We start from the raw sequence: 26,878 nt of genomic DNA on the forward strand, positions 1-26,878 counted from the left end.
TGGTTTCCACTACCTTTGCTCTCACCATTTCAATGTGAAGGGTGGGAAAAACGAATAACTGTTTTTAAGCTCACTACTTAAGCCTGCCACTCATATTTCCCCTTCTAGCACCACTGAGATCGATATTCAGGAAGCTAGAGCTATATCCACTGAAAAGTATACTGCTCCTTATCAACATGTCAACATAAAAAGAATTACTCGTAGTTTAAAGTATAAGTCATCCAAGGATCATATAAGCAAATACTTCTCTTCTACTTAACACAAGCAACTGTTAAGAGCATACGTTTTTAAACTAGATTCATTTATGGTGAATTCTTTATTGTCGAAATAATTTAACAATAATAGTTCTTACCCAACTCAGCAACAAATACCTTAAACAGTGTTTTTAAATTTTATGGACTTTTGGAATGCAAATATTAATTAGAAATTTAAACATACAGATACATAATATAAATAAGCACAACAAACGTAAGGTGACCTCAGATAAATAGGTTATATTTATGCAATAAAACTATTTGCATAAAAAAATAAGCCAATAATTGACAAATTAGAGACATTTTCCAGCATGATTATTTTGAAATAAGAAAAGCATGACAACAAAATATTGTGTTGATTCATATGTGAAGGCTAAACAATAACCTGCTTTGATATATGTATTATATACGTATGTTCTTTCAACAGCTACTCAATTAATTAGATGATAATCTAAATGCTAAGATTTCTACATTTTGAATAAAAGTTTCTCCCTAAATGTTGAAGATAAAATCATTTAAAGATAAATATTTAATGAAATAAGTCTATTTTGAGGAAGAGATTTAAAACTATTAAGAGACAGCCTTAAAATATCAACTGAGTAAAAAAGTTCAAACTAAACTTACTTTCTAAAAGGTTGTCTAGAATAATAATTTGAGGTAGATTGCTGCTTAGGTTAACTGCACTTAAATCCCTGAAAAACTGACAATAGTTTTGCTATAGCAGTTGATGCCAAACAACTTCACTTTTTTTTTTTTGAGATACAATTGACATATAATATTATAATAGTTTCAGGTATAAAACATAATGATTTGATATTTATATATATTGTGAAATGATCATAGTAAGTCTAGTTAACATCCATTGTCACACAGTCATAAATTGTTTTTTCTTGTGATGAGAAATTTTAAGATCGACTCTCTTAGCAACTTTCAAATATACAATATTATTAACTTCAGTCACCATGGCATACATTACAACACTAGGGCTTATTTATTTTATAACTGGAAATTTGTACCTTTTGACCACCTTCATTCATTTTTCCCCCCAAATTTTCACTTTGGATTTAATTGAAAATAAATGCATTTTAAATAATTACTGGGGACTAAGAAATGAACGACTTCATGCTGGATTGTTTTCTGGAAATATATATATTTATAATTGAAGTATAGTTGATTTACAATACTATATTAATTTCAGGTGTACAATAGAGTGATTCAATATTTTATAGATTACACTGCATTTAAAGTTATTATAAAATACTGGCAATATTCCATGCTATACAATACAGCACATACTGGATTTTTTTTGAGAACTAGGCTGCTGAAGTAATTTTAATTCCAGAATCAATAAAATATGCAACTCGAATTTTGCCATGACCCTCTAACCTCCCAACATTGTTGGTTAATCTGTCAATTTTTACCTTAGGCTGAGTTATAAATCAATATTCTAGCATTCATTCAGCATTTTATATTTTTCTAAAGCTTTAAAATTATTTCTTTAAAATGCTGTGAATAAGGATGACATTATCAAAGACATTATACATATATACAAGAAGTTAAAATGAAAAAATGCTTAATGGTTTGCCTAAAATCACAACTTAATTGGAGGGATTTAATTTCATCAACACAATATAGCTATCCATAATAATTGTCCTTCCTACATGACCTTTATGGAATGTACTGAAAATCCAGAAGTTCAAAATAATATTTTATATAATTAGAACAGCTTCCAAAAGACTTAACAGGGCTTCCCTGGTGGCGCAGTGGTTGAGAGTCCGCCTGCCGACGCAGGGGACACGGGCTCGTGACCCGGTCCGGGAGGATCCCACATGCCGCGGAGCGGCTGGGCCCGTGAGCCATGGCCGCTGAGCCTGCGCTTCTGGAGCCTGTGCTCCGCAGCGGGAGAGGCCACAACAGTGAGAGGCCCGCGTACCGCAAAAAAAAAAAAAAAGACTTAACAGTTTATGTACTTGACCTTATAAGGGAAATATGTTAATGTGTATGTATTTGTGTATTGTGTATCTATTTGCTTTGTTCACTTGTTATTAAAACAAATCATCAAAATGTTAGCACTTTCAAAGGCAGTTTTTATTGTTGGGCTATCTTGTAAGCAAAATGGCATAAATATTTCAATGAACATGATTATATAGTGTTTCACTTTCCTGAACATCTCCCTGAACACAAATTTTTGACAACCTTAACTAGCTGAAATACAGTGAAATATGTTCTACAAGTGGACAGGTAAAGCCTTACTTTGGGTCTATGATAAGAATTAGCATGCCAGAGACATCTTGTTTTATACCAAAATTTTTGCTCACCCTTCTATGTAATACAGAATTTTCTCTGGGAAGCAGCAATGCAGTGATGGGCTAAATTTCCCAGTGTACCTATATATTAGGTGTATACACATATCCATCCCCGAAGTTAAATATTATAAATTCTGCTAAAGATAAAGGACTAAAATGCTTAATTTTTTTTAAAAGCTGAATATTATTAAGCTAAGTATCCAATTTAAGAAATTAGAAAAACAACAGAATAAACCCAAGAAAAAAGAAATATCTATCTTAGCCTAAGTAGTGGAAAAACGTTACCCTTGAGACTTTTTAAACACATCTCTGGGTTACATGCAGGTTTGAGGGCTTGATTTCATACTACCGAAATGTTTCAAGAAACATCTAGCTACGAAATTAACAGTAAAGGGGTCCCAGGCTAGTGATGGCCCTTGGAGTCCCTCAGAGAAGGAAACACAGAAAATCCCTATTGGGGAACAGGCCCTCATACACTATGCAAGAGTCTCATAAAGTCGCACTAGTGAAGAACTCCCAATAGAAGAGCACATAACACATAAAGAAACAGTCTACTAAGAGCAAGGGTTAAGAATACAACAGTAGGATTAGAATCTCAAGAAATTCAGATAACAGATCTGATAAATAATATAAAAGAATTATGTTTAAAACAACAAAAGACATAAAAACAGAAAAAATGAACTCAATATATGCTTTTATGAATTCATATCAAAATATATTTGTAGTGACAATGAATATATACATCTCTATGCCCTGTACTATAATAAATCAGATTTAATTTCGTCAAAGTGAGTTGACTTCCCAAATTGTTTAACATCCATATATTAAAGAACAATGTGTTTAAAACCTACTCTGTACCAAGCACTATTGTTTGGTACAGAGTACGTACTGGTTACTCAAATTAGGGTTATCCTATGATGATAAATATAATAGGTGACGGGTGATAATAGAAAGTTTATAGTTCACATCCAGTATGGCATTGAAACAGTATAATCATTATTTAACACTATTACTTCTAAACCAATATAAACCTCTCAGTGTAAATCATTTTACCTCCAACCCATAATGTTTGACTTAACACTTATTGCAGATGAAAAGAATAGTATAAAAGTACAACTAACGTGGGAACAGAAAAAGTAACAGTGTCAAATTTTCAATACGTCTTTTGCTATTTGAACAAAATCTGTTAGTGCTGTAACATGCTAGAAGGTTTCCTTAACAGAAAATTATTATCAAAAAAGAAAATTATGTTCAACTTGAAAATATTGCCTAATATTTAAAAAGTTAAGTGAAATATTTATTCAACATATTACTGGAAGTCTTAGCCACAGCAATTAGGCAAGAAAAAGAAGTTAAAAGCAACAAAATTGGAAAGGGAAAAAAGCAAAATGATCTCTGTTTGCAGACAACATGACCTTATATGTAGAAAATGCTAAAGATTCAACAACAAAAAATTTTAGAATAAACGAATTCAGCAAGATACAAACCCACATCTGTGTTTTTGCACAATAACAGTGAACAATCAGAAAAGGAAATTAATAAAACAATTCTGTTTATAATAGCATCAAAAAGAATAGAATACTTAGGAATAAACTTAACCAAGGAAGTGAAAGACTATAAAATATTGCTAATAGAAATAGAAGAAGACACAAACAAATGGAGAAATGTCCCATGTTCATGGATCAGAAGACTTAATGTTAAAATGGGAAGTTATTGTTTAACAGGTACCACATTTCAGCTGGGAAAAGTTTAAAAAGTTTTGGAGATGGTTGACGGTGATGGTTGCACAACAATGTGAATGTACTTAATGTCACAGAAGGGTACTCTTAAAAATGGTTTAAAAAGGTAATTTTATGTTGTGTATATTTTACCAGAATAAAACATTTGACATAAAAACATTAACTGGGACATAAAGTCATAATTGCACAGTATCAAAAGACAGTGTATTTGTTTAGCATCTATAAAAATTATGTTTATTAGTTTCATTTTATACAGCCTGGGCTATCAGAACGCCATAAAACATCTTTATTTTACCATTAAGTATTACTTTATCAATAATGAGTAGTATAAAATTCATTTTCTAGGAATACAGCAATACCATTGTTGGAGTTGGGAACCTGGAACAAGATGCTTGCCTATATTCCCTTTATGATGATGACATTAGTGTATTTTGTCTATCCAGTCCTTACCTCTTTTCTAATAATCTTCTAAGTTAAAACTTCTTCTATATGCAAAGAATGCCTAAACTAAGACCCAGTTTGGATGAGGTATGTGTTACACACAAGTGCCTTTTCAATTAGGATTACCTTGTTGATTATCATGGGAATATACAGTGACTGTGAGAATTTCCGCACAAAACATATTTTTCTAGATAATAAAACAAGGGGGAACACTTCTCATATCATTTTGTGAAGACAGTGTGATCATGATACCAAAATACAACAAAGATATTATGTAAAAGAAAAGTTAAAGGCCAGTATCACTCATGACTATGATACCAAAACCCTAAATATTAGCAAACACAATCCAGCAAGATATGAAAAGGAAAATATATTACATCTAAGCTGGGTTTGTTCCAGAAACACAAGATCAGCTTAATATTTGAAAATCAACCAAAGTTACTAGTCACCTTAAAGGAATAAAGAAGAAACAAGTACTGAATATATAATCGTATCAACTGAATAAAAGTGCTAAATAAAAGTGCCAAATAAGTGTACTCCTATAACAAAATGGTCAAGATTTCTAAAAAGAAAACTAAAATCTTATTGAAATTAAAGAAAATACAAATAGAGGAATGAGCCACATTCATAGAGTATATGGACAAACTATACATGCTCAGTTAATATTTGTACTAACATATTGAGATGAATATTAACATTATCCCCACTTTTAGAGATGATGAAACTAAATCACAGAGGTTAAATAATGTGATCATAAACTGCAGAGATTAAAAACTCAAGTTGTCTGATTCCAAAGTGACTTCTATAGATTCCATTAACTTAGAATCACACTCAGATGAGCTGGACCAGTCCCTACTTCGTGTGACACTAACTTCAAGTCACTGCATCTCAATTTTCTAGTAAATGATCTTCCAACAATCCCTTTCAATAGTATAGCTGTAAATTGATGGAATTAAGAGAAACATCTTTCTCACTTGTCAAGCTCTGCAAAATTATTATACCAAAGTCAGAGGAAGGCAATTCTTAAAGCTGACAAAGTAGAGAGTCTATGACAAAAAGTGGGAAGCAGCACACAGAATTTAGCTAGTTTTCCCCAGGAGAAAAAAAAAATACACCTTAGAGAAAATAAATTACTAGCATTCTATTTTTCTGTTTGCAAGGTTACTAGGGAAACTAAATAAACGACTTCTAATTTTCACTTTTTTCCCTTTAGTACCACATTTTTTGGCAAAACTTTGAAATATGCTTGAATACATTTAGGGATAATATTAAATGCCATTTTAATTCTATACCATTCATGCTGGTACTAAGCAAATCTCATTAAAATGACAGAAATGTGCTCTTCTGAGTAAGAAAATCAGTACTAAATAAAGTATATTTAATGATTCTGCATTCACTTTCCTCTACCCCCTAATTTCTATACCAAATAACTCAGTTATCAACATATAGAGCTGGCCAAAAAGTTTTTTCGGGTTTTTTATAATATCTTATGGAAAAACCCAAACGAACTTTTTGGCCAACCCAATATTTCAACAGGTAAAGAAAAATTAAAATAGCATTTCTGGTATTAGTTTTGAAATGGTTTGTCAGGCACAAGTCATATAAAATGCATATAATATCTTCAGGGAAAAATTACTTCATTAAGAGTTAATCAACCTTTATTCAGCAATGTTCATAGTAGCGTTATTCGTAATAGCCAAAAGGAGCAAATAACCCAGACGTCCATCAACAGATCAATGGATAAAAAAAGTATGCTATATACACAAATGGAGTAACACTCAGCCATAGAAGGCATTGAAATTCTTATACATGGATGATGTATAAAACATTCTTCTTACTACCTGGATGAATCTCTAAAACATTATACTAAATGAAATAAGCTAAATGAATACTTACGATTCCTCTTATATGAGATACCCAGAATAGGCAAATTCACAGAGACAGAAAGTACAGTAGAGGTTACCAGGGATGGGGTTGGGAGGATGGGGAGTCACTGTTTCATGGGAAAAGAGTTTTTGTTTGAAATGATGAAATAGTTTTGGAAATGGATAGTCGTTATGGCTGTGCAACACTGAGATTATTCATTTAATGCCACAAAATTGTACATATAAAAATGGTTAAAATGATAAATTTTATGTAACTTATATTTTACCACAATAAAAAAAATTTAGCAAAAAAAGTTACCAATAATATTGCGAATCTAATATAATATGTACAAGGCAGAATGAGAAAAACAAAGATTCCAAAGACTAGTTCTTAGTACTCAATGATGTTAAAGAAATTTAAATTCAAGTAACATGGCACACTAAGTTGAAATGAATGTTTTCCTTTTCTACTACAAAAGCACTGAAATTCTAGATAAAACACAAGAATTTGTTTTAATACATTAAAGTGCTGTGTATCTTTTCTTTGGTCTTGCAGACCTACTCTTCAATCATTAATACCCTCTCTACCTGGGAGGCTAATCTATGCAAACAATATGTACAAATATTCTTGTCCTCTGGTTTCTGGTCATTTTCAGCTAATGAGGAACATGGCAGGAGATAGAAAGGAGGGAGGAGAATGAAGTCAGTATTATTCCCTGTTCTCCCTGCCCGTAAACCTATTTATGGCAAAAACATCCCAGCGTTACTAGCTCCAGGTACTGTACTATCTCCTGTGGTTTCCCTTCCCAGTCAACACCTTTGTCCTTAAGAGAATGTCATCTTTTTCTAACTAATATAATAGTTAAACTTGAAATAAATAAAGGGAAATCTCAAGATGTCAGAAATGAAGAGGAAACACAAAGTCAGGGTAACGACTGGGAACTGAGTCATTACAGACTCAGTTTTCCATTATAGATTATTACAAGGTATTGAGTATAGTTCCCTGTGCTATACAGTAGGTCCCTGTTGTTCACTATTTTATATACAGTAGTGTGTAGATGTTAATCCCAAACTCCTAATTTATCTCCCCCCCCATCCCCTTTAGTAACCATAAGTTTGCTTTCTATCTCTGTGAGTCTATTTCCGTTTTGTAAATAAGTTCATTTCTATCATTTTTTTTAGATTCCACATGTAAGTGATGTCATATGATATTTGTCTTTCTCTGTCTGACTTACTTCACTTAATATGGTAATCTCTAGGTCTCACTGCAATCCCACTCCTGGGCACTTCTCTGGAGAAAACTCTAATTTGAAAAGATACATGCATCCCAATGTTCATAGCAGCATTATTTATAATAGCCAAGGCATGGAAGAAACCTAAATCAACAAATGAATAGATAAAGAAGATGTAGTATATACACAATGGAATATTACTCAGCCATAAAAAATGAAATAATGTCATTTGCAGCAACATGGATGGACCTAGAGATTATCATATACCATATATTTAAATTTGTATGCAGACAGTTCTGTTGCTTACATGATAGTGTTGTCCACAGAATGTCTTCTTATAATCAAAAGATTATTAGTCAATGATTAGCAAGAGCAAAGGGATGCTAGAGCTTCCTGGGAATGCCAGGTCAAATAGGCATAAAGGCCTATTGTGGATTATAACAAAATACATGCATAACCTCTCCACACTGTCCTCCCTAGCCCCATTCATTAAGTAGTTTCTCCAGTAAGAGGACACGGCTTTATCTCCATTCAGTCAGTAACACATTTAAATATACAGGAAACTTCATGAAAATTAGAAAAACATTTTTTAAATGGAATTCAAAGGATCACAGTAACATATCTACCATGTTGGAACTCAAAACAAAAGGAATAAAAATTACAAAGGTCATTACACACAATTTTACCAGCACTATAAACAAAAGGAAATGTGAAATGAAAGCCTGAGCACAAATTCTGACTTCTGGATGAATTAAACGACCACAGATTTAATCATAGATGAAGCATTCATACAAAAGGAGAAAACAATGACTATATTTTCTGATGTCATCATTTACTGGCTAATTCTCAAAGAGGTAAATTTAAACTCAGATGCAAACATAGTTAATCTTGATCTCCACATAAATATTTTCTTGAGAGCAAGAAGAGAAATTAAACATGAAGTGTTCAATACATGAACACCTCCTAATTTGTAAAGTTAAATCAAAGTCTTAACATTGATCACCATATCAAAATTGTCTACACAAAAATCTTCCTGCCCTTTATGGAAAACAAACCTAAATTATTTTAAGATATTTCTCAGCGAACAAGCTTCTCAAGTGATTGTGGGTTTCAAATCCATACTGGACTGCTAGCAATCACTCACCTCTTTCTTTTCTTAACCACACTACATAAACAAAAGAGGGTACATTTTGAAAATATTTACCACATTTTCCCCCATAACTCTGTTACCTTATGTAAGCTGCTTTATATGGTCTTTCTGGAATATTAATGTGAATATTCTGCATTAAGATTCTTTCACTTTCAGATCTTTTTCACACAGATCAGATTAAATCCATACCTAATACAAAACTAATCCACTAGAAGCATTTTCATTATTTATCTTTATAACCCAATCAGAAAAAAATCCTCAACATTCTAAGTTTAAATTAATTGCAGTCATGTAAGGAACTTATTTTTGAAATCAGAATTAATTTTTTTAAGTGACTGAGAAAATCTCTCCCTTTGTTAATCTCTCCCTTTCTTAACTTCCTCACCATTCTTCTAGTCTACCACATTTATTATATACCTACTAAAACAAAATTGATACTAATGTCTTTTTCACTTTTAAAGATCCATCTCATATGTTACTGCCTTTGTAAAATACCTACAGATCTCACAGAATGAATTTGTTAATAATTTCTCTATAATTGCAAGGCATGCTCATCTCTATTACATCTTATAATCAGGGTCACCATGTCCTTCTGTATAGGTTGGACACTACACAATTCTAGAAAGTACCATTCAATCTGTACTTGTGTGAATGGCAGGCTCTAGATGTATGACCAACAGGTGTGACCATTCCACATGAGCCCTGTCTTTTCTGGGCTTGCAATGTTTTCTTAAATATTTCTTTCTAAAAGACTACTCCCAAGATAGGTACTCATTTTCATCTTGACGTTCCAATGAATACAGTACTTAGTGAACAACTGTTTAATGAAACACTCTCCTTTCTGCCAAATGTCCACAATATTTAACTTCATTTATCAATTTCACTTGTACTAGCTTTGTTTAGCAGTGTATCACCCCAAGCTTTGATTACTCTACCAAAGTATTTCACAAAGTGTATTTTGTGCAATGTTAACATGTAGGCTATGATAAAGGGGTCTTTGGTTAAATGAGTTTGGAGAGTACTGCATTGAAGAAAGTCAAAGTTTTCTTTACTGCAAGAGCTTTTGTATTCTAACAATATTAAGAATCTCCAAGAAAGGATTCACTGTTTTTACCCTAAAAGGATATGTCCCGTTGACTCCATAAGGACACATTCCTAGATTTTCATTTGGGGGGAAAAAAGTAATCCTATCACTTAGGTCATTGTGTTTCTTAAGATTTGGAATGAGCAGGGATAGAGAAATTATTTATGCAGGGGTCAAACAGATCTACTCCAGCATGTGTTTATGCAAAAACAAAAACATAACTTCTACCTCTATTATATTACAGTAGTTCTCAGTGGTAAGCCTCTATGGGGTGTTTCAGAAATGTATTAGGGCATTTTTGGTTGACTCAATGATTGGGTGTCACTACTGGAATTTAAGGGTTAGCAGTTAGGGTATCAAGAGGTCCTATGATATATAGGACTGTCCTGAAAAATGAAAACTATCTTACAGACATTGAAGTAGGTAAAAATCCTGCTTATAAGTCAACATTTGAGCATAAAACTGAATTCTGTTTTAAATCTAAACACAATATTTTTGCATTTATGCATGATTTTATTTATTAAGAGTTCCAGAAATGCAACTACTGAAATGAAAAGAATAAAAACTTTTGTTTGAAACTTTATCAAGTTTGCCATTACCTCAGGAAATCACAGCAACAACAACAGTACCAACTTGTGGTATTTAACAAAGACCTGCACAAGTCTATATGCGGCAGGCACGCTCACAGTAATTCTATGTACCTGGCTACTTCATTACAACTTCTAATGTAACCATGCCTGAGCATTTATATATTAATAATTACTATACCTTAAATTAATTTCCTTTACTCCTTTATATTTTATTCAAAATACTAGATATTTTTGAAATTATATGTATATGTAGGTCATATTATGTTTATTTTCATTTCAGGATAGTAAAGGGGGCTTTATAAAACATTTGTTATTAAAAGGGGTACTGGCACATTGGGTGAAGTTATGGTGTTAAAAATGAAAAGAAAGGCTTCTATGATCAGAAGGAAGAGGAGAGAACTTTGGGTCAGACAAGACTGAAAAATCACTAACCTAAAGATAACAAAGGCACTCTGGTTCTGAGCCTCTTTTGTATCAGCTTCTACACATTTCCATACTTCTGAGGAACCATACATTTACTGTCTCAGTTTTTGCCATTTCACAGAACCCCTACTGTCCTGAACTACCCCACTAACTACTAAAAGTGATTAAAATACTTGGACCTAAAAGAAACAGTAATACACAGCCACTGCTACCATAGCTCCTCACGAACCTTTTAAACTCACTAGCTTCCAGAGAGGTATGGTCATCTTCATTCTCAATCCTGATACAGAACTCTGTGGTATATATACCACCCTTCATTTAGTAACAGAATTTTTCAAAAACACTTACCTCAGTAGTAGTTCCAATGTCAGCAGATGGGCTACATGTGCTGGTATCTGGAGGAGCTGTGCCTATACTGCTTCTAACTGGAGAACTAGGGACAGGCCCCACTATGGACTCCGGATAAGCTGAAAAAGAACTGAGACTGCCTCTCTTCTGAATCTTATTCCAGACTTCATTCATGGTATCAGTTAGCTCATATAAGAGCTGCACCTAAGCAGAAGGGAAAAAATAAAAAGGAAAAACAAATCTTTCAACTTCTGGTCACAACTGACTAAAATATTAAATGTGAGAAAATGAAAACAAGTCCAGGGAAATAAGAATATATGAAACAAAAATCTATCATTGTATCACTGATCATGGTATTATATCATAACCTATAATCTGTGATATATAATTATTATATATTATATATACTGTAATTATTATATATATGATCATGACTATTTTGTCATGATACCACAATTCTGATGAGATATAGAGAAAAATAATTCATATAAAAATGTACAATATTAAACATTTTATCATGAATTGAATTTGAGAAATATAATTAATTTATTCATACTTTTAATTTGCCACATAGTCACATTTTCATATTTTATAAGCAATCTAGCATTTCTGTGGGAAAATAATGCTAATAAAATAATGCTAATAAAACAGCTTATTATGGTACAGTAGATTTCTTTTAATATATGACTAATAGAACAACCACAAAGAAATGCCTTTTAAACAGAGGTCAGGATCAAAATTAGAAGTCAAATATATCCTAGTAAACATGATTATTTAGTTATACATGAAATAATTACCATTCTTATTTCTAAATTATTTACACATTTAAACTTTCTCTGTTTTCTGAAGAATAAATCTGAAATTGGATTTCTTGCCCAGCAAAATAAAGTAAAAAAGAAAGATATAACACAGAATAGTAAAAGGAAAATGTTACATATGAGACTTTTCTATAGATAAAGAACATAAACTATCCAACCTACTATTCCCCTCAGATTTGTCATTCCAATATTCAGAAAAAAAAATTGTTTAACTTGCACGTTGTTTGACTAAGTTCTAAGATATTTACATAAGATTTCATAAATAAGCATTAATCATGGAATCTGTATGACAACATATTGCCATATACTGTATAAAACAAGCCTAGGGGGAAAAATGCAAACACAATGTATAAGCAAATCCACAGCTGGATACCATATTCTGCTTGCCATTAAAAAAAAAAAAAAAAAGAAAGAAAGAAATTCTCATATTTATAAGAAGTTTCAGCCCCAGGACACATCCAGATGATAAAGCTGGCTTCTTATGTGGGCAGAACAGATGCCTAAAAACAGTGTTGTCAATCCTTATTTGATATAAAACAGTATATGGGTTACAGTTTTCTCCTGCTTTTTGTGTGATGAAATCTCAAACCTCAGGTTATAGCTCTTTTTGTTTAAAAAAAAATCTAATGGCTAGAGATCCTACAAAAAAGCTCTTAGAAAAATTTTAGTTCATATTCTTTTGTCTTTCATAATCATGAGTGTTTTCTAAAAAGAAACCATTTTGTTCCAAACCAAATTTTTAAAAAGATTATTTTACTTTTTCTTAAACAATTAGAACTGACAAATAAGGAAAGCATAAACAGTTTCTAAATACTTTCAAAGGCATAAGGTTTATTTACCTAAGAGAATTGATGCCGCTTTTATTGTCACTACTTCTGGTTTCCTTTAACCGTTACCATTAAAAAATTGTATATGAATGTCACCAAGTACACTGTGTATTCAGCATGCCAAGCAAACACTGACATAAACTTTAAACGTATTATTATTTTCAAAGAAGAAAGCTGCTATCACAGAATCCAGACTTCACAAATTCAGAGGTTTTAAAAAATAGGGCAAAAATGCTGAAGATAAATGTTCAACTCTTATCCTTCAAGCTGAAGGATGGTACTGAAAACCATGCCAACTAAAGCCACAATGAGCTACCACTACCCACCTATTAAGACGTCTGAAATTAAAAAGCATAACCAGACCAAGTATCAGTAAAGATGCAAGCAGCTAAAACTCTCATTTACTCTGATGGAATGCAAAATTTAGAATACAGTTTGGCCATTTCTGAAAAAAACATATACCTACAATGTGAATGAGCCATTTCCTAAGTGTTTCCCCAAGAAGAATTAAAATCTATGTCCACACAAAGACCTATATAAAAATGTTCATAGAAGTTTTATTTGTAATAGTCTAAAACTGGAAAAAATCTCAAATGTTAACCAATAAGTTAACCAACAATACAACAGAATACTTAGCAATAAAAATAAATTAGAGATTCATGCAAAACCAAGGATTAACCCCAAAATTATTATGCTGAATCAAGGAAGCTAGGCGAGAGAGAGAGAGAGAGAGAGAGAGAACGCAAACTGTATGATTCCATTTATACAGAATACTAGCAAATGAAAATTAATCAATAATGACAGTATCAGTGATTGCCTGGGATTGGGGGAGGAGTAAAAGGAAGGATTACAAAGGGGCACAAAGAAACTTTTGAGGATGATGGATTAATGCATTATCTTGATTGTGAAGATGATTTCATGGGTATACATAGTCAAACCTTATCAAATTAGATAATCTAAACATGTGCAGTTTATTGTATTTATGTCAACCCCAATAAAACTTTTTAAAAAGATCTCTAAAAAATGAGCACCACGTGAGGCAGCTTTATATGGGTTATGTATGAAGGTGATTGAATATCAATAATATTTTGCATATCAAATACTGATTGGATATGCAAGATATTAAATATTAAAAAGTAATATTTTATTGTTGAAAAATTAACTGCACATACATTTTCTCATTTAATCTTATAACCAATCAGAAAGAAGGCTTAATTGGACTGGAGAGGCTGAGACAAACCTCAAGGAAATACATTCTTGAAGGATAGATAGGATTTAAGTGGGTGCAAAAAGCCATTCCAGTCATAAGAATACCAAGAGCAATAGCCAAGTACAGGAAATGAACAAGACATGACAAAGGGGCCATGACAAGTTTTGCAGCATATTAGGAGAGTCAGATAGAAGAGAAAATAGAAAGGTAGACATGAAGAAGAAAAACCATGGATATACAATGTCAATGGAAACCAAGCAGGAATGGAACTTCAACAAGCAATTACTGATCCATGTTGAACAAAAAAGAGCTCTAAGTGAATATGAATTTAGAAAGGCTATTTCATTTGGCACACAGGTTGTTACTAATCATTAAAATTCAGTTTCAAAAGAAAGAGTTTTTGCCAAAAACAAAAACATCCTTTTCATACAGGGCATTACACTTAGTCTACTTTTGTTTAAAAGATAAAAATAAAAATCAGGAGCTCAGAGAAATTAAAAATGGGTGATTTGTCTAAGACTACAAATCCAGTTTTGTCCGAACTGAATGCTTATGTTCTTAGACAGTAATGCCAAATTCCATTAGCTTGGTGAAAACTGAACTTACAGCAATAAAAACTATGACAAAATGGATAGAAAAGGAGCATAAAAAACATTATTTCTCTAGTTTTACAACTTAAAACCCAAAAATGCAAAGATACTTTTATGTTTTGGGGAATGCCTTATAGGTAGACAAAATGTTTCAATTTATTGGTAGGGGGAAAATTAAAATTTTATTATATTAAAGAAGATTCCTTATTAAAGAAGATTCATTTAATTTTGGAATGAACACAATTTTTAAGGTCTGAGAGACTATTGCCTAAAGACATTAAAGGGAATTGGGTAACTTTAGTAAAACACTTAAGATAAAAGGCAAGGTTGGTGCAAATCACTCCTAGGAACAAATTCTCTGAATATTCAACCAGGTTAAATACTTACAGCATCTAAGGCTTTTAATGGCAGTGAGTTCCAGGAACTGACACAGCGATTTAGGTCTCTATAGTTGATACAGAGATCTACAACAATGTCAGACATGACAATAAATTTGGTCTAGGCCTGCCCTACATATAGAGCTTGCACTATATTTTAGACTATATAAACTACTTGAGGGCTCTGAGCAATAATGAACCAAATTAATTGCTTACAAGAGCAAACACTTCTGACGTCACTCTAACGAATAAACAAAAGAATGGTACTGAAGTAGGAATTACTTGAATGGAATCAAGCTTATACGCTGGCTATAATCCAAAGTTCATAAAGCTTCTGACAGTGTATGTGAAATTTAGTGGGCATATACATTGTTCTGGGGAAAAGGCTTTTATAACATTCTCAAAGAAGTCCATGGCACAAAAAAGGATAAGAAGTACTTCACAAAAAACACAAATAAGAAACAAAAAAGCCCCCAGATTAATCAGTGAGAAACCACTCACACGAAAGAGGTTTATTTTGGGTCATTAATCTTAAAAGGAAAAATAAAAATAGTAAAAGAAATTTTAGGAACTTATATGCACATGGATATTTGGGCCCACGATACACTATAAGGCAGGACACCCAGAAAATAAAAAGAGACATATAGATATATTTCACTAAGGAAGATTAAACGTTTTTGGCCAAAGATGCCATAAAGTTTAAAGGCAAATAACTGCATTACAGATACAGGGTTTGTATTTATAGAATATAAGGGAGGCTCTTCAAATTGCTAAGAAATTTAATAGAAAAATTAAGTAAATGATATGAAATATCAACCATAAAAAAGCAAATTCACTGGCCAATAAACACTGAAAAATCTGTTCATCCTTATTAATAATCAGGAAAATACAAATTAATGTAAACAACATGAACTGTCAATTCACAAAAGAGCAAACTCAACAGCCAATAAACATTTGAAAAGTTGCTCAAACACCTGGTTTCATTTCCCTTCAGCATGAAGGATTTCCTTTAGGATTTCTTGTAGTGCAGTCCTACTGGTGACAGATTCTTTCACACGAAAAATGTCTTTATTTTGTCTTCATTCATAAATGTTATATATTTTTTTACTTAGAATTTTGGGTTGAGAGGCTTTTAATTTTCTTAATTTTCACGATTTAAAGATGTTGTTCTTTTGACCACTACAGTTTCTTATGAGAAGTAAGCTAACAAAATCTTGGTTCTCTTGCATGTAATGTGTCATTTTTTTCTCATGATACCTTCAAGATATGCTCTTTATCTGTGGCTTTCAACAGTTGGATTATGATGTGTGTAGGCATGGCCTTCTTCATGTATTTATCTTATTAATTCTTCTCCCCTCATTTCTGGCCTACATGTAGCACTCAATAAATATCTGCTGAATTCACTTAGGAAAAAAAAAAAATCAAATCATCCTTTGTAATTTTGACAGAACCCAGAGGGAGTCTGGAAGGCTAAAGCAACCACTCACAAAAAAGAGATTTGGAGTCTCATGTCTTACCATTAAAATTTAGGTTAATCTGGCACACAAGGATATAAAAGAGTACTTACTCCTTACTTTTTTCTTTGAGTACATGTTGATTCTTCGAAGTCCTATATTGTTTTGTGACTTCCTGTCCCTTCAGGAATACTGCTACATTCCACCAGGGATATTCATACCAATTTACATAGAGGATCTCACATTTTATATCAGAGTCAATCTAAACTAACAAAATGACATTCATATACCATTTGAGAGTTTGCAAGGTATTTTCATAACTATCTCACTTAAACTTCCCAACAACCTGGTGATCAACTTTGGATATAGCAGGTGCTAACAATTTTACAGAAGTTGGTTTATCAGGACTTATCAAGAAGATAAAGTAGAATTAAGTGAATAAATAAAATTCCTTACACTTTGGGTGCAAAGGGATTCTCAGGGCATGAGGTTCATTCAGTCTTGGTTTAATTTTCAGGAAAGAAAAAAAAAAAAAGGCCCTTGGTATTTGGGGAGAAGCAGCAAGGAGCCCGTGGGAATCAAGTGATCAAGGAAAGGACAAAAGGAAGGAGCAGACGTAAGAAGGTAATACCAGGCCAAACATAAGTTCTATTTATGTGATGACTTGGCTTAGAACTGGTTTATATTTAAACAAGAACAACAAAACCTGAGCTTAGTTCTAAATAAGGTGAATATCTAAAGAAGATATCCCAGAGCTCTAGTTTTGAGCCACAGTCCTACATTTAGTAAGACTCAACAGAAATCGACATACTATTGAGTATCTCAAAGTAAAAGAAAAAAATTTTTTTAAAGATTAATAATAGTGGAGTCCCAGGCTAAAACCATAATGGGAACAGAATTTATTCTCAGCTGGGATAGCTATGGATAACCAGAACATGTGGAGTAGGACAATCCTCCCAAGGCTATAATGACTCCTAAAATAAGTCTCTAAAATATAAGGTCTCTGGTAGGTAACTCCAAGTAGTAGTTAGCTGTCTATTATATAGGAACTGAGCTACTACTAAATATAAACTATGAATAAAAATTTTTTTCTTATTATCCTCAAAAGTTTCTTCATATCCCTTTGTAGTCTATCCTTCCTACCACCCCCTTCTCCTTCCCTCTCCCTGCCCTGCCTCCAGGCAACCAGGAACCTACTTTCTGTCACAATGTAGTAGTTTACACATTATAACATTTTATATAAATGGAATTATACAGTAAGTACTCTTTTTTGGTCTGGCTTCCTTCACTCAGTGTAATGACTGCAATATTTTTTCATGATCTTGCATTTTATCAATAACTCAGTCTTTTTTATGGCTGAATAGTATTACATTGTATGGATAAGCCATAATTTGTTTAATTTGTTAAATTCACTTACTGATGAACATTTGGGTTATGTTTAGTTTTTGGCTATACAAATAAAGCTGTTAAATACATCCATGTAAAAGTCTCTGAGTGGATATACATTTTTGTTTCCCTGAAGAAATACTTAGGGAAGAATGGCTGGGTTGTATGTTTTTTTCCCCCCCTCCAGGAACTTCAAAGTTGTTTCCAAAGCTGTTATGTAATTTTTATATTCCCATCAGTAGTATACAGAGTTCTAGTTGGTTCATAATACTCCATCTTTTAAATTATAGCCAATCTAATAGGTATGTAGTGGTATGTTTTCATGTTTTATTTTGTTTTTTCCTGATGAATAATGATGTTGAGTATCTTTTCATGTGTTGACTGACCAGTCACACATCTTGTGTGGTTCTAATCTTTTCCCCATTATTTGTATTCATGTTATTTTATTTATTGTTCTTTGTCTTCAGGTTACCAAGCAGAAAGGATTCCATAAATATTCTGGTAACAGTTTGGTAAATGTGTTGCTAATACTTTTTCCAAGTGTCTGGCTTTCTGCTATCTTAATGTGTCTTTCGAGGAGAAAATGTTTTTAAACTTGATTATGCCCAATATCTAGATCAATTTGGGGACAGCTGCCATCTTAACAATATTGAATCTTCTCATCTATGAACAGGTATCTTGCTCCAGTTAGATGTTCAAGTTCTCTCAGCAATGTTTTGTGGTTTTCAGGGTAGAGGTCTTGGACATCTTTTGTTAAATTCATTTCTGTATGTTTGTTGGCACCAATATAAATGGAACTGATTCATTCCATTTTCCAGTTGTTAGCTGCTAGTACAGAAAAATACAATTGGTTTTTATATATTTATCTTGTCTCCTACAACCATAATAAGTTTATTAGTTCTAGTAATAGTTTCTTAACTCCTCCAGGATCTTCTGTAAAATATTTGATCATATGAAAATAGGGAGAGTTTTACTTCTTTTCTTATCTTTGTGTCTTTTATTTCTTTTGCTTGGTTAATTGCAATGGCTAAGATGGCCAATATGACAAAGAACAGGTGATAGAAGGAGGCATTCTGGGCTTTTTCTTGATCTTAGTGGGAAAAAGTTCAATATTTTACAATTAAGTGTGATATCTGGTTTCTCAGATATGAGTTATTATTTAATGTCCAGATATTTACAGTTTTCCTAGTTATTATTGATTTCTAATATAATTTGACTATGGTTAGATAATATACTTTACTGATTTTAATTCTCTTAATATAATGAGACCATGTACACCTGAAAAAAATGTGCATTCCATGGTTGTTGAATATAGTGTTCTATAAATGTCAATTAGGTCAAGGTGAGTTCACAGTATTTTTCATATCTTCAATTATTTATTTTTCATCTAGTTGTTTTACAACCACTGAGAGAGATGGTATAAAAATTTCCTAATATGATTGAATAGAATTACCTGTTTTTTCCTTTAATTCTGTCCATTTTTCTTTCATGTCCTTCTTTATCTCTAGTAATACTTTTTCTTTTTGTCTATTTTATTTGATATTAAAATAAATAAGTCCATCCTTCTTATGCTGTTTGTATGGTGTATTTTTTCCTACGCATTTATTTATATTGTTTCTTTATATTTTAAGTGCTTCTCTTTTAGGCAACATATGCAGAGTCTTGCTTTATTCCTACCCTAATAGGAGCAGTTGGACCAGGGGTCAGAAGACTTTCTGTAAATGGTCAGATAGTAAATATTCTAGACTTTGTGAGCAACATAGTGTTCTCCCTTGCTGTTACTTAATTCTGTGGTTGTAGTATGATGGTAACCTTACACAGTATGTGAAAAAAGGCATGTGGCCAAATTTATCTGCAAGCCTTAGTTTGCTGAATCCTGGTCTAAACACTCCCAGTTAGGATCATAACATTTAATGTAATACTTGCTAAGGCAGGATCAGCTCTACAATTTTATTTTTTGTTTTCTGTTTCCATCCTCTGTTTTATGTAACTCTGTTACCACTTCTTCACTTCTTTAGATTATTTGAATACTTCTTAGTATTTCATTTTAATTCATCTATTGGCATTTTGGTTATATCTCTTTGTATTTTTGCTTTTTTTTTAGTAGTTATTCTAGGAAATTATAATCTATGTAGAAAAACTTTCACAGTCTACTTTTAAATTTATACTGTACCACTTCATGAGATATTTAGAAATCTGACAACCACTCGGTCCCCTTAGCCCATCCCCCACTAACCTTGATGATGAAGTTGTCTTTTTTTTTGGCTGTGTTGGGTCTTCGTTGCTGCTCACAGGCTTTCTCTAGTTGCAGTGAGCTGCTCTTCCTTGTGGTGCACGGGCTTCTCATTGCGGTGGCTTCTCTTGTTGTGGAGCACGGGCTTCTCATTGCGGTGGCTTCTCTTGTTGTGGAGCACTGGCTCTAGGTGCATGGGCTTCAATAGTTGTGGCACGTGGGCTCAGTAGTTGTGGCTCGTAGGCTACAGAGCACAGACTCAGCAGTTGTGGCACACGGGCTTAGTTGCTCCACAGCATGTAGGATCTCCCTGGACCAAGGCTCGAACCTGTGTCCCCTGCATTGGCAGGTGGATTCTTAACCACTGCGCCACCAGAGAAGTCCCAAGTTGTCTTGTATATTAAATCCACATACACTAAAAGGTCTAGCAGACAGTGTTGCGGATTTTGCTTTCCCCAGTCATACATATTTTTTTAAATAGTTAAAAAAAAAGATTTATCAAGCTATTTATCATTTCTGTTGGTTTTCCTTTATTTCTGAAGATCCAAGTTTTCATTTGGTACCACTCCCTTTTAACTTGTAGAACTTCCTTCAGCATTTCTTGTAAAGTAGAGGTGCTGGTGACAATTTTCCTAGTTTTCTTTCATGTACAGTGTCTTTATTTCACTTTAATTTCTGTGAGACATGCACACTGTCTTGACAGTGTTTTTCTGTTAGCATTTTAAAGATATTGTTCTAATGTCTTCTGTCCTCTGTGGGGTTTTTTGTTTGTTTTTTTAATATTTATTTATTTGGCTGCGTTGGGCCTTAGTTGCAGCAAGCAGAATCTTCATTGCCACATGCGGGATCTTCGTTGTCACATGCGGGATCTTTGGTTGCAGCATGCAGGATCTAGTTACCTGACCAGGGATTGAACCTGGGCCCCCTGCATTGGGAGCGCAGAGTCTTAACCGCTGGACCACCAGGGAAGTTCCATGTCCTCTATGGTTTTTAATGAGAAATCGGCACTCATTCAAATTAAGCCATATATAATGTATCTTCTTGCAGCTGCTTTCAAGATTTTAAAAAAATTTATCCTTGGTTTTTAGTATTTTAATCACAACGTGTCCAAGATAAACATGCTTGGGACTGGGTAAACTTCATGAATATGTAAAAGCCTATCTCTTTCTGCAAATTTGGGAAATTTGTACAATTATTTGTTAATATTTTTCTGGCCCCAGCTTTTTCTCCTTATCTTCTGGAATTCCAATTACACATATATTTGAACATTCCGTCCCACAACCACTGAAGATTCGATCCTATTTTTAATATCTTTTCTTCTCTGTTTTCCAAATTCAATAATTTCTATGCACAATGTTCAAGTTCAATGACTCTTCTGTCACATGCAGGTCACCTCTAAGCCCATATGGTATGGTTTTTTTCTTTCAGGTATTGTATTTCCAATTCTCAAATTCCATTTGATTGTTTTTTTGGGTTTTTTTTTGCGGTACGCAGGCCTCTCACTGTTGTGGCCTCTCCCATTGCGGAGCACAGGCTCTGGATGTGCAGGCTCAGCAGCCATGGCTCACGGGCCTAGCCGCTCCACAGCATGTGGGATCTTCCCAGACCGGGGCACGAACCTGTGTCCCCTGCATCGGCAGGAGGACTCTCAACCACTGCGCCACCAGGGAAGCCCCATTTGATTGTTTTTATACTTTACTTCTCCATTGAGAATTCTTACGTTTTTCATTCAGTGTTGCTTTCCTTTACACCTCATAAAAAAAAATTATAATAGCTGTTTTAAAGTCTTTTTTGCAATTCAATTATTTAAAAACCAAATTGGGAACATTCATTTATGTTGTTAGTTTTTGCTTTTTTTCCCCAGCGTATATAGAATAATCAGTGGGACTGATGGGCTGAGATGGGCTTCTGCTGCTATGACAGAACTAAATCTTTTTTTTCCCGTTTAACAGCTTCTGTGATAAAGGATGTAAAGAAGGTGAATCTGTTTCTCTATAATCTGTTTGCTAGAGCTGCCATATAAAAGTGCCATAAACTGGGTGGCTTAAAACAACAGAAACTTATAGTTTCATGGTTCTGGAGATTAGAGAGTCCCTACTCAAGGCCAGAGCAGGGCCATGCTCTGGGACTCAGGAGAATCCTTCGTTGCCTCTGGTTCTTCTGGAGGTAGCCAGCAATCCTTGTGTTCTTTGGCTTGCAGCTGGATCAGTCCAATCTCTGCCTCCATTCACATGGCACTCTCCCTGTGTATCTTCACATCAACTTCCCTCTGTGACTATCTACTTCCAAATTTCCCTTTTTATAAGGATATCAGTCAACTCGATGAGGGCTCACCCTAATGAATTCATTTTAACTTGATTACCTCTGTAATGATCCTATTAACAGATAAGGTCACATGATGAGATACTACAAGTTAGGAATTCAACATATCTTTTGTTGGAGACACAATTCAACCAACAAGTTTTCCTTCCTCTAGGAAATGCATTTCAACAACCATCAGCAGTAGCATTCAAAGAATAATCTAAGAGGAGTTAAGCCATTTCATTATTATTCTCTTCTATACTACTATGGGTCATAATAGAATGGCAAATGGCCATTAATATGAAATATTTACTATTGTTCAAAAGAATTTACTACTGATTATAAAAGAAATTACTTTTACAATGGTGGATAAGCTATTAGTTTAGTATAACTGCCTCATCATAATTCTAACTGTATGTATTTTTTAATAAGGCCATCACCAAGATTAAATTAGCAGGTCCGATCTTTTCAAAATGCACAAATATATATGAAAGTTAAACCAAACTGTAGAGTATACAGTAGGTGGAGCAAGGCAGAGAGAAGAGGGGAAAGAAGGAGGATGGTTTCAGTAAGGAGGCTCTATAACATATGAATAATATTTGAACCCACTTAAAAAAACACACTTTAAAAACTAGCTCGTCACCACTAATGCTGGAATAAACAAAGATTTATCGACATTGACCTAACAGATCCAATAAAACTCTAAAAAGTATTGTTTTAAAAATATAATTTCAAATACTATTCAACGTTGATAATCTGTGTAGAAAATATACAAGAGTCTGCTTGAGGTCAAAGAAACAAGTATTAAATTATATGTAATTAATAATTTGTACAAACCCAGGAGATCTGAATTCATACTAAATTATAAAACTGTAGAATATAACATGTTTGGCCTATACCAACTGGAATGTTAAAGGATTAACAAAATGCCTTTTTAAAAGAGTAAACAGTGCTTTTTTTCTTTTAAATACTGCATGTTGAGCAAAAGAAGTTTTGAGTGAGAAACTGATCGGAAATTACATTTGATCACTTCAATAGACTCGCAGTCTGACAGTAAAGTAGTTCTTCACCGTTTAAAAAACTTTACATCTGCAACTGATTTCATTCCATCAGCCAAAAGATGCATTTATGCTGCCACCATTACATTTTCAGAAGAGTTTGAATTACAAAACTTGAGAGAACTTCAAAGCAATACTTAATCTAACCATTCTGATCTTGATGGCCCTGTTAAAAATAATTTAAGACACTTAACAGAAGAGAAACCCTTCAACAAAATGAGTAACAATTGCTCTTAAATCACATTATTTTAAATTTCCTTTCATAAATCAAATGTACCAACCTGGGGGTTCGAGCATTTTATCTCAAGTGACTCTAGGTCAACATGCAGACAGACAACAAATGAATGCCTCATATCAGGTCCTGTAGCGAGTAGTTTTTGAGATGTAACAGCTAGAGTAGAGGTACAACCCATAGGTTCCACTAGGCAAAGTGTCACTTGTTTTCCAAAAAGGGTGTATATGCTGAAATGATGCAAGCTGATTGTCCAAGGAAAGGCATCACCTGAAAATGGGTACAAAAGTGGGTAGGGAGGCACACAAACAAAAATATAGTTAATTGTCCCTTGATAGTAAGGTATCTACTGTTAATATTTGAAATATAAAACAGTTAATATGGCATCATAAATAGCGTATACTGTATCCCAGAGACCAACATGTTAAACAGTTTACATGTTATATAAGGGTTACCTTTTAAAAATGTTTATATTTGTATTTATTATAACATACTACTATATCAATAATTATGTACATTATAAAACATACAAAAGTAGAAATTAAGGAAATGAGATAAAAATATAAATACAAGTTCTAACTTTTTCTTCCCTCACCCTTGTACTAGTGGGTTGTACAGTGCAACTGCTGGGATGTATGCATTATATCTTGGAGACCACAGAGAATGTGTTAAATTAGGAAAATTAGGAAAATGAACTAAAGGTGACCACAGATCTGACTGCAGAATAAAAAAAGAATAAACAATTTACTATGGTCTGTTGGACCATCTGCATCAGAGTCATATGGGTGCTGATATAAAATACAGATTCCTGGTTTCTACTTCAGACCTACTTAATCAGAAATCTCTCATGGTTAAGACCCAGGACACACGTACATATCTTCAGTTGGTGATTCTTATATATGTTATTTTTAAATCAAGTATATTTTATTTAAAAATAAAAGTACTCACATTTCAGAATTAAAAGCAAAATTTCTTTGTTTTAAATTTTTTCCTTTTACTGATTTACCAGAGAAAAAAATTGTTAATATAAATTTATGAGATAAAACTATCTTTTTTTTATTGTGGCTATAGATAAAATACTTTGTGAAATAGCATTAAAAATGTACTCAGTATTAAAACATTCATAAATATTCATTACTGGGATGCCAATTTGATGGAAAATATGTTCCTATGACTTGTATTTTTGACTTTGCAATTCTACTAGCACTTAATAGTATAGATAGTATAATACAGACTTCTTTTTAAGTATCTAGTTTTAAAACAAATTGAAAATATTTATCTTTTAATTAGAGAGGTACTAGTGTCTCACTGAAAATAACTTAGAAAATATAATATATAAAGAAAAAAATCAAAACCAGTCATAATTCACCTTCCATCTTGCTACTCCCAGGAACATGCACTATTAACATTGTTATTATTTTTCCTTCAAGTCTTTTTTGTTCCCCCCTGTAGTGTTGGACACGCTCACACAGAGTTGGAACCAGATCACATCGTACTATTAGGTTCATATTATTTTTTAGTAAGGAAAAAAATACCAAGTGAATAACTAAGTAGATCATGCTATAAACATATATACTAAAGGAATATAAATAAGTATTTGAATTGTGAAGGGTGATACTCAGGGGATGCTACAAGATAGATTCTCATATGTTTGAACATTCAAAATGTCTTTATCAAGTAGTTAATAAAATTAAAATCAGAAACTTAGAAATTGAGACCTGGATAATAAAATAAATCTAGCTACATAGCAGTCCACAACAACTTGACTGGAAACAATGGAAACTGCATAATAATATGTGGTCAGCATCGTGGTACTCTGCCTGTCTTAAGACTTAAAATATTTTGCCCCCAGGAAAGAATGACAAACTTTAAATCATCTGTAACTAATTCTGAAATTATTTTAAAACCTACACAAAGTTCCAGGCTATTTACAAAATAAAGGCTTTGCCAAATTTGTCTTAAAATACTTTGGAATGATTTCAGGTTACATATTTTAAAATCTGTAGTGAGCTATACATAGTCTTTCAAATTTTATGTTATCCAAGAAATGTTAAATGGTGATTATGTTGGGTAAAAAGCACCACATTTAAATTCATGAAATAGAAAAAAAGAATTCCAAATGACATTGGTACTATCTCAGATATGTGTCTCTGCTTCTTCTTTGGAATCAGACCATAACCTGAAATTGGGTATACCATATTCTAAGTCTTAAACAGAACCTTTTAAGGTAATATTTTACGTCCATTTATTTAACAAGCATATCATCTATTTTAAAAAGTACACTCTATCTAGAAGAGCTTAACATGTAATGACAAACATTCCCACAATTAATCACTGTGAAAAAATTATCAAAACATAACACATCATTACCTGCACACCTATTCCTTTTACACACACACACACACACACCCCAAAATAAAAAGCACCTCATCTATTTACAACACTGGCAATATACTGTTCTGAGGACTCCATAAAATATGCTCAGATATCCGTGACGGACCAGGATCATGTACTATTCTGAGACCTTCAAGACTAGTATTTTAACTTTAATGAGAAAGTGCTAAGGCTATAAAATGAGTCTTTCATTTTAGAAAAATTATTTATTGCTGCCAGAATTCAGAAATAGTCAAATTGTCTAAAGAACAAGAAAAAATAAAAACAAAGCAGGAGGACTGAAAATTTCATTTCTGTGTGAATTTGTGAAACCTCTATACTATTAACAGAGAAAAGAATACCAATAAATTAATTCTCAAAAAATGATAACCAAACACTAATGAACTTCAGATGAGTTAACGTAAAAGAAAGTGAGTATGGCAAAGCTTTGAGACAAAATGAATAGATAGAATTCAGTGTGAGACTATGTGATACATGTGTCAACAGTGGGGGAGAGGGACCCTGATCATATACATCTAATTTACAGTCTTCAATACTGGTGGGCAGGGATCAATATTCTGCAAAGA

General features: G+C 33.0%; 1 protein-coding gene across 5 annotated transcripts in view; it reads right to left on the reverse strand.

Annotated features, from left to right (window-relative positions):
- Window positions 1–26,878, reverse strand: part of VPS13B (vacuolar protein sorting 13 homolog B) — a 778,183-nt gene that overhangs the window by 384,528 nt on the left and 366,777 nt on the right. For all 5 annotated transcript variants that reach the window (XM_029222782.1, XM_029222780.1, XM_029222779.1 and 2 more), the window contains 2 exons: window positions 23,968–24,188; window positions 11,433–11,636 (listed from right to left, as the gene is read on the reverse strand). In XM_029222782.1, coding sequence (XP_029078615.1) covers window positions 11,433–11,636; window positions 23,968–24,188 — 425 coding nt within the window. The remainder of the gene's footprint in view (window positions 1–11,432; window positions 11,637–23,967; window positions 24,189–26,878) is intronic.

The sequence above is a fragment of the Monodon monoceros genome, unplaced genomic scaffold, assembly GCF_005190385.1.
Source record: "Monodon monoceros isolate NGI ecotype Baffin Bay Population unplaced genomic scaffold, NGI_Narwhal_1 Super_Scaffold_14, whole genome shotgun sequence".
Lineage (NCBI taxonomy): Eukaryota > Metazoa > Chordata > Mammalia > Artiodactyla > Monodontidae > Monodon > Monodon monoceros.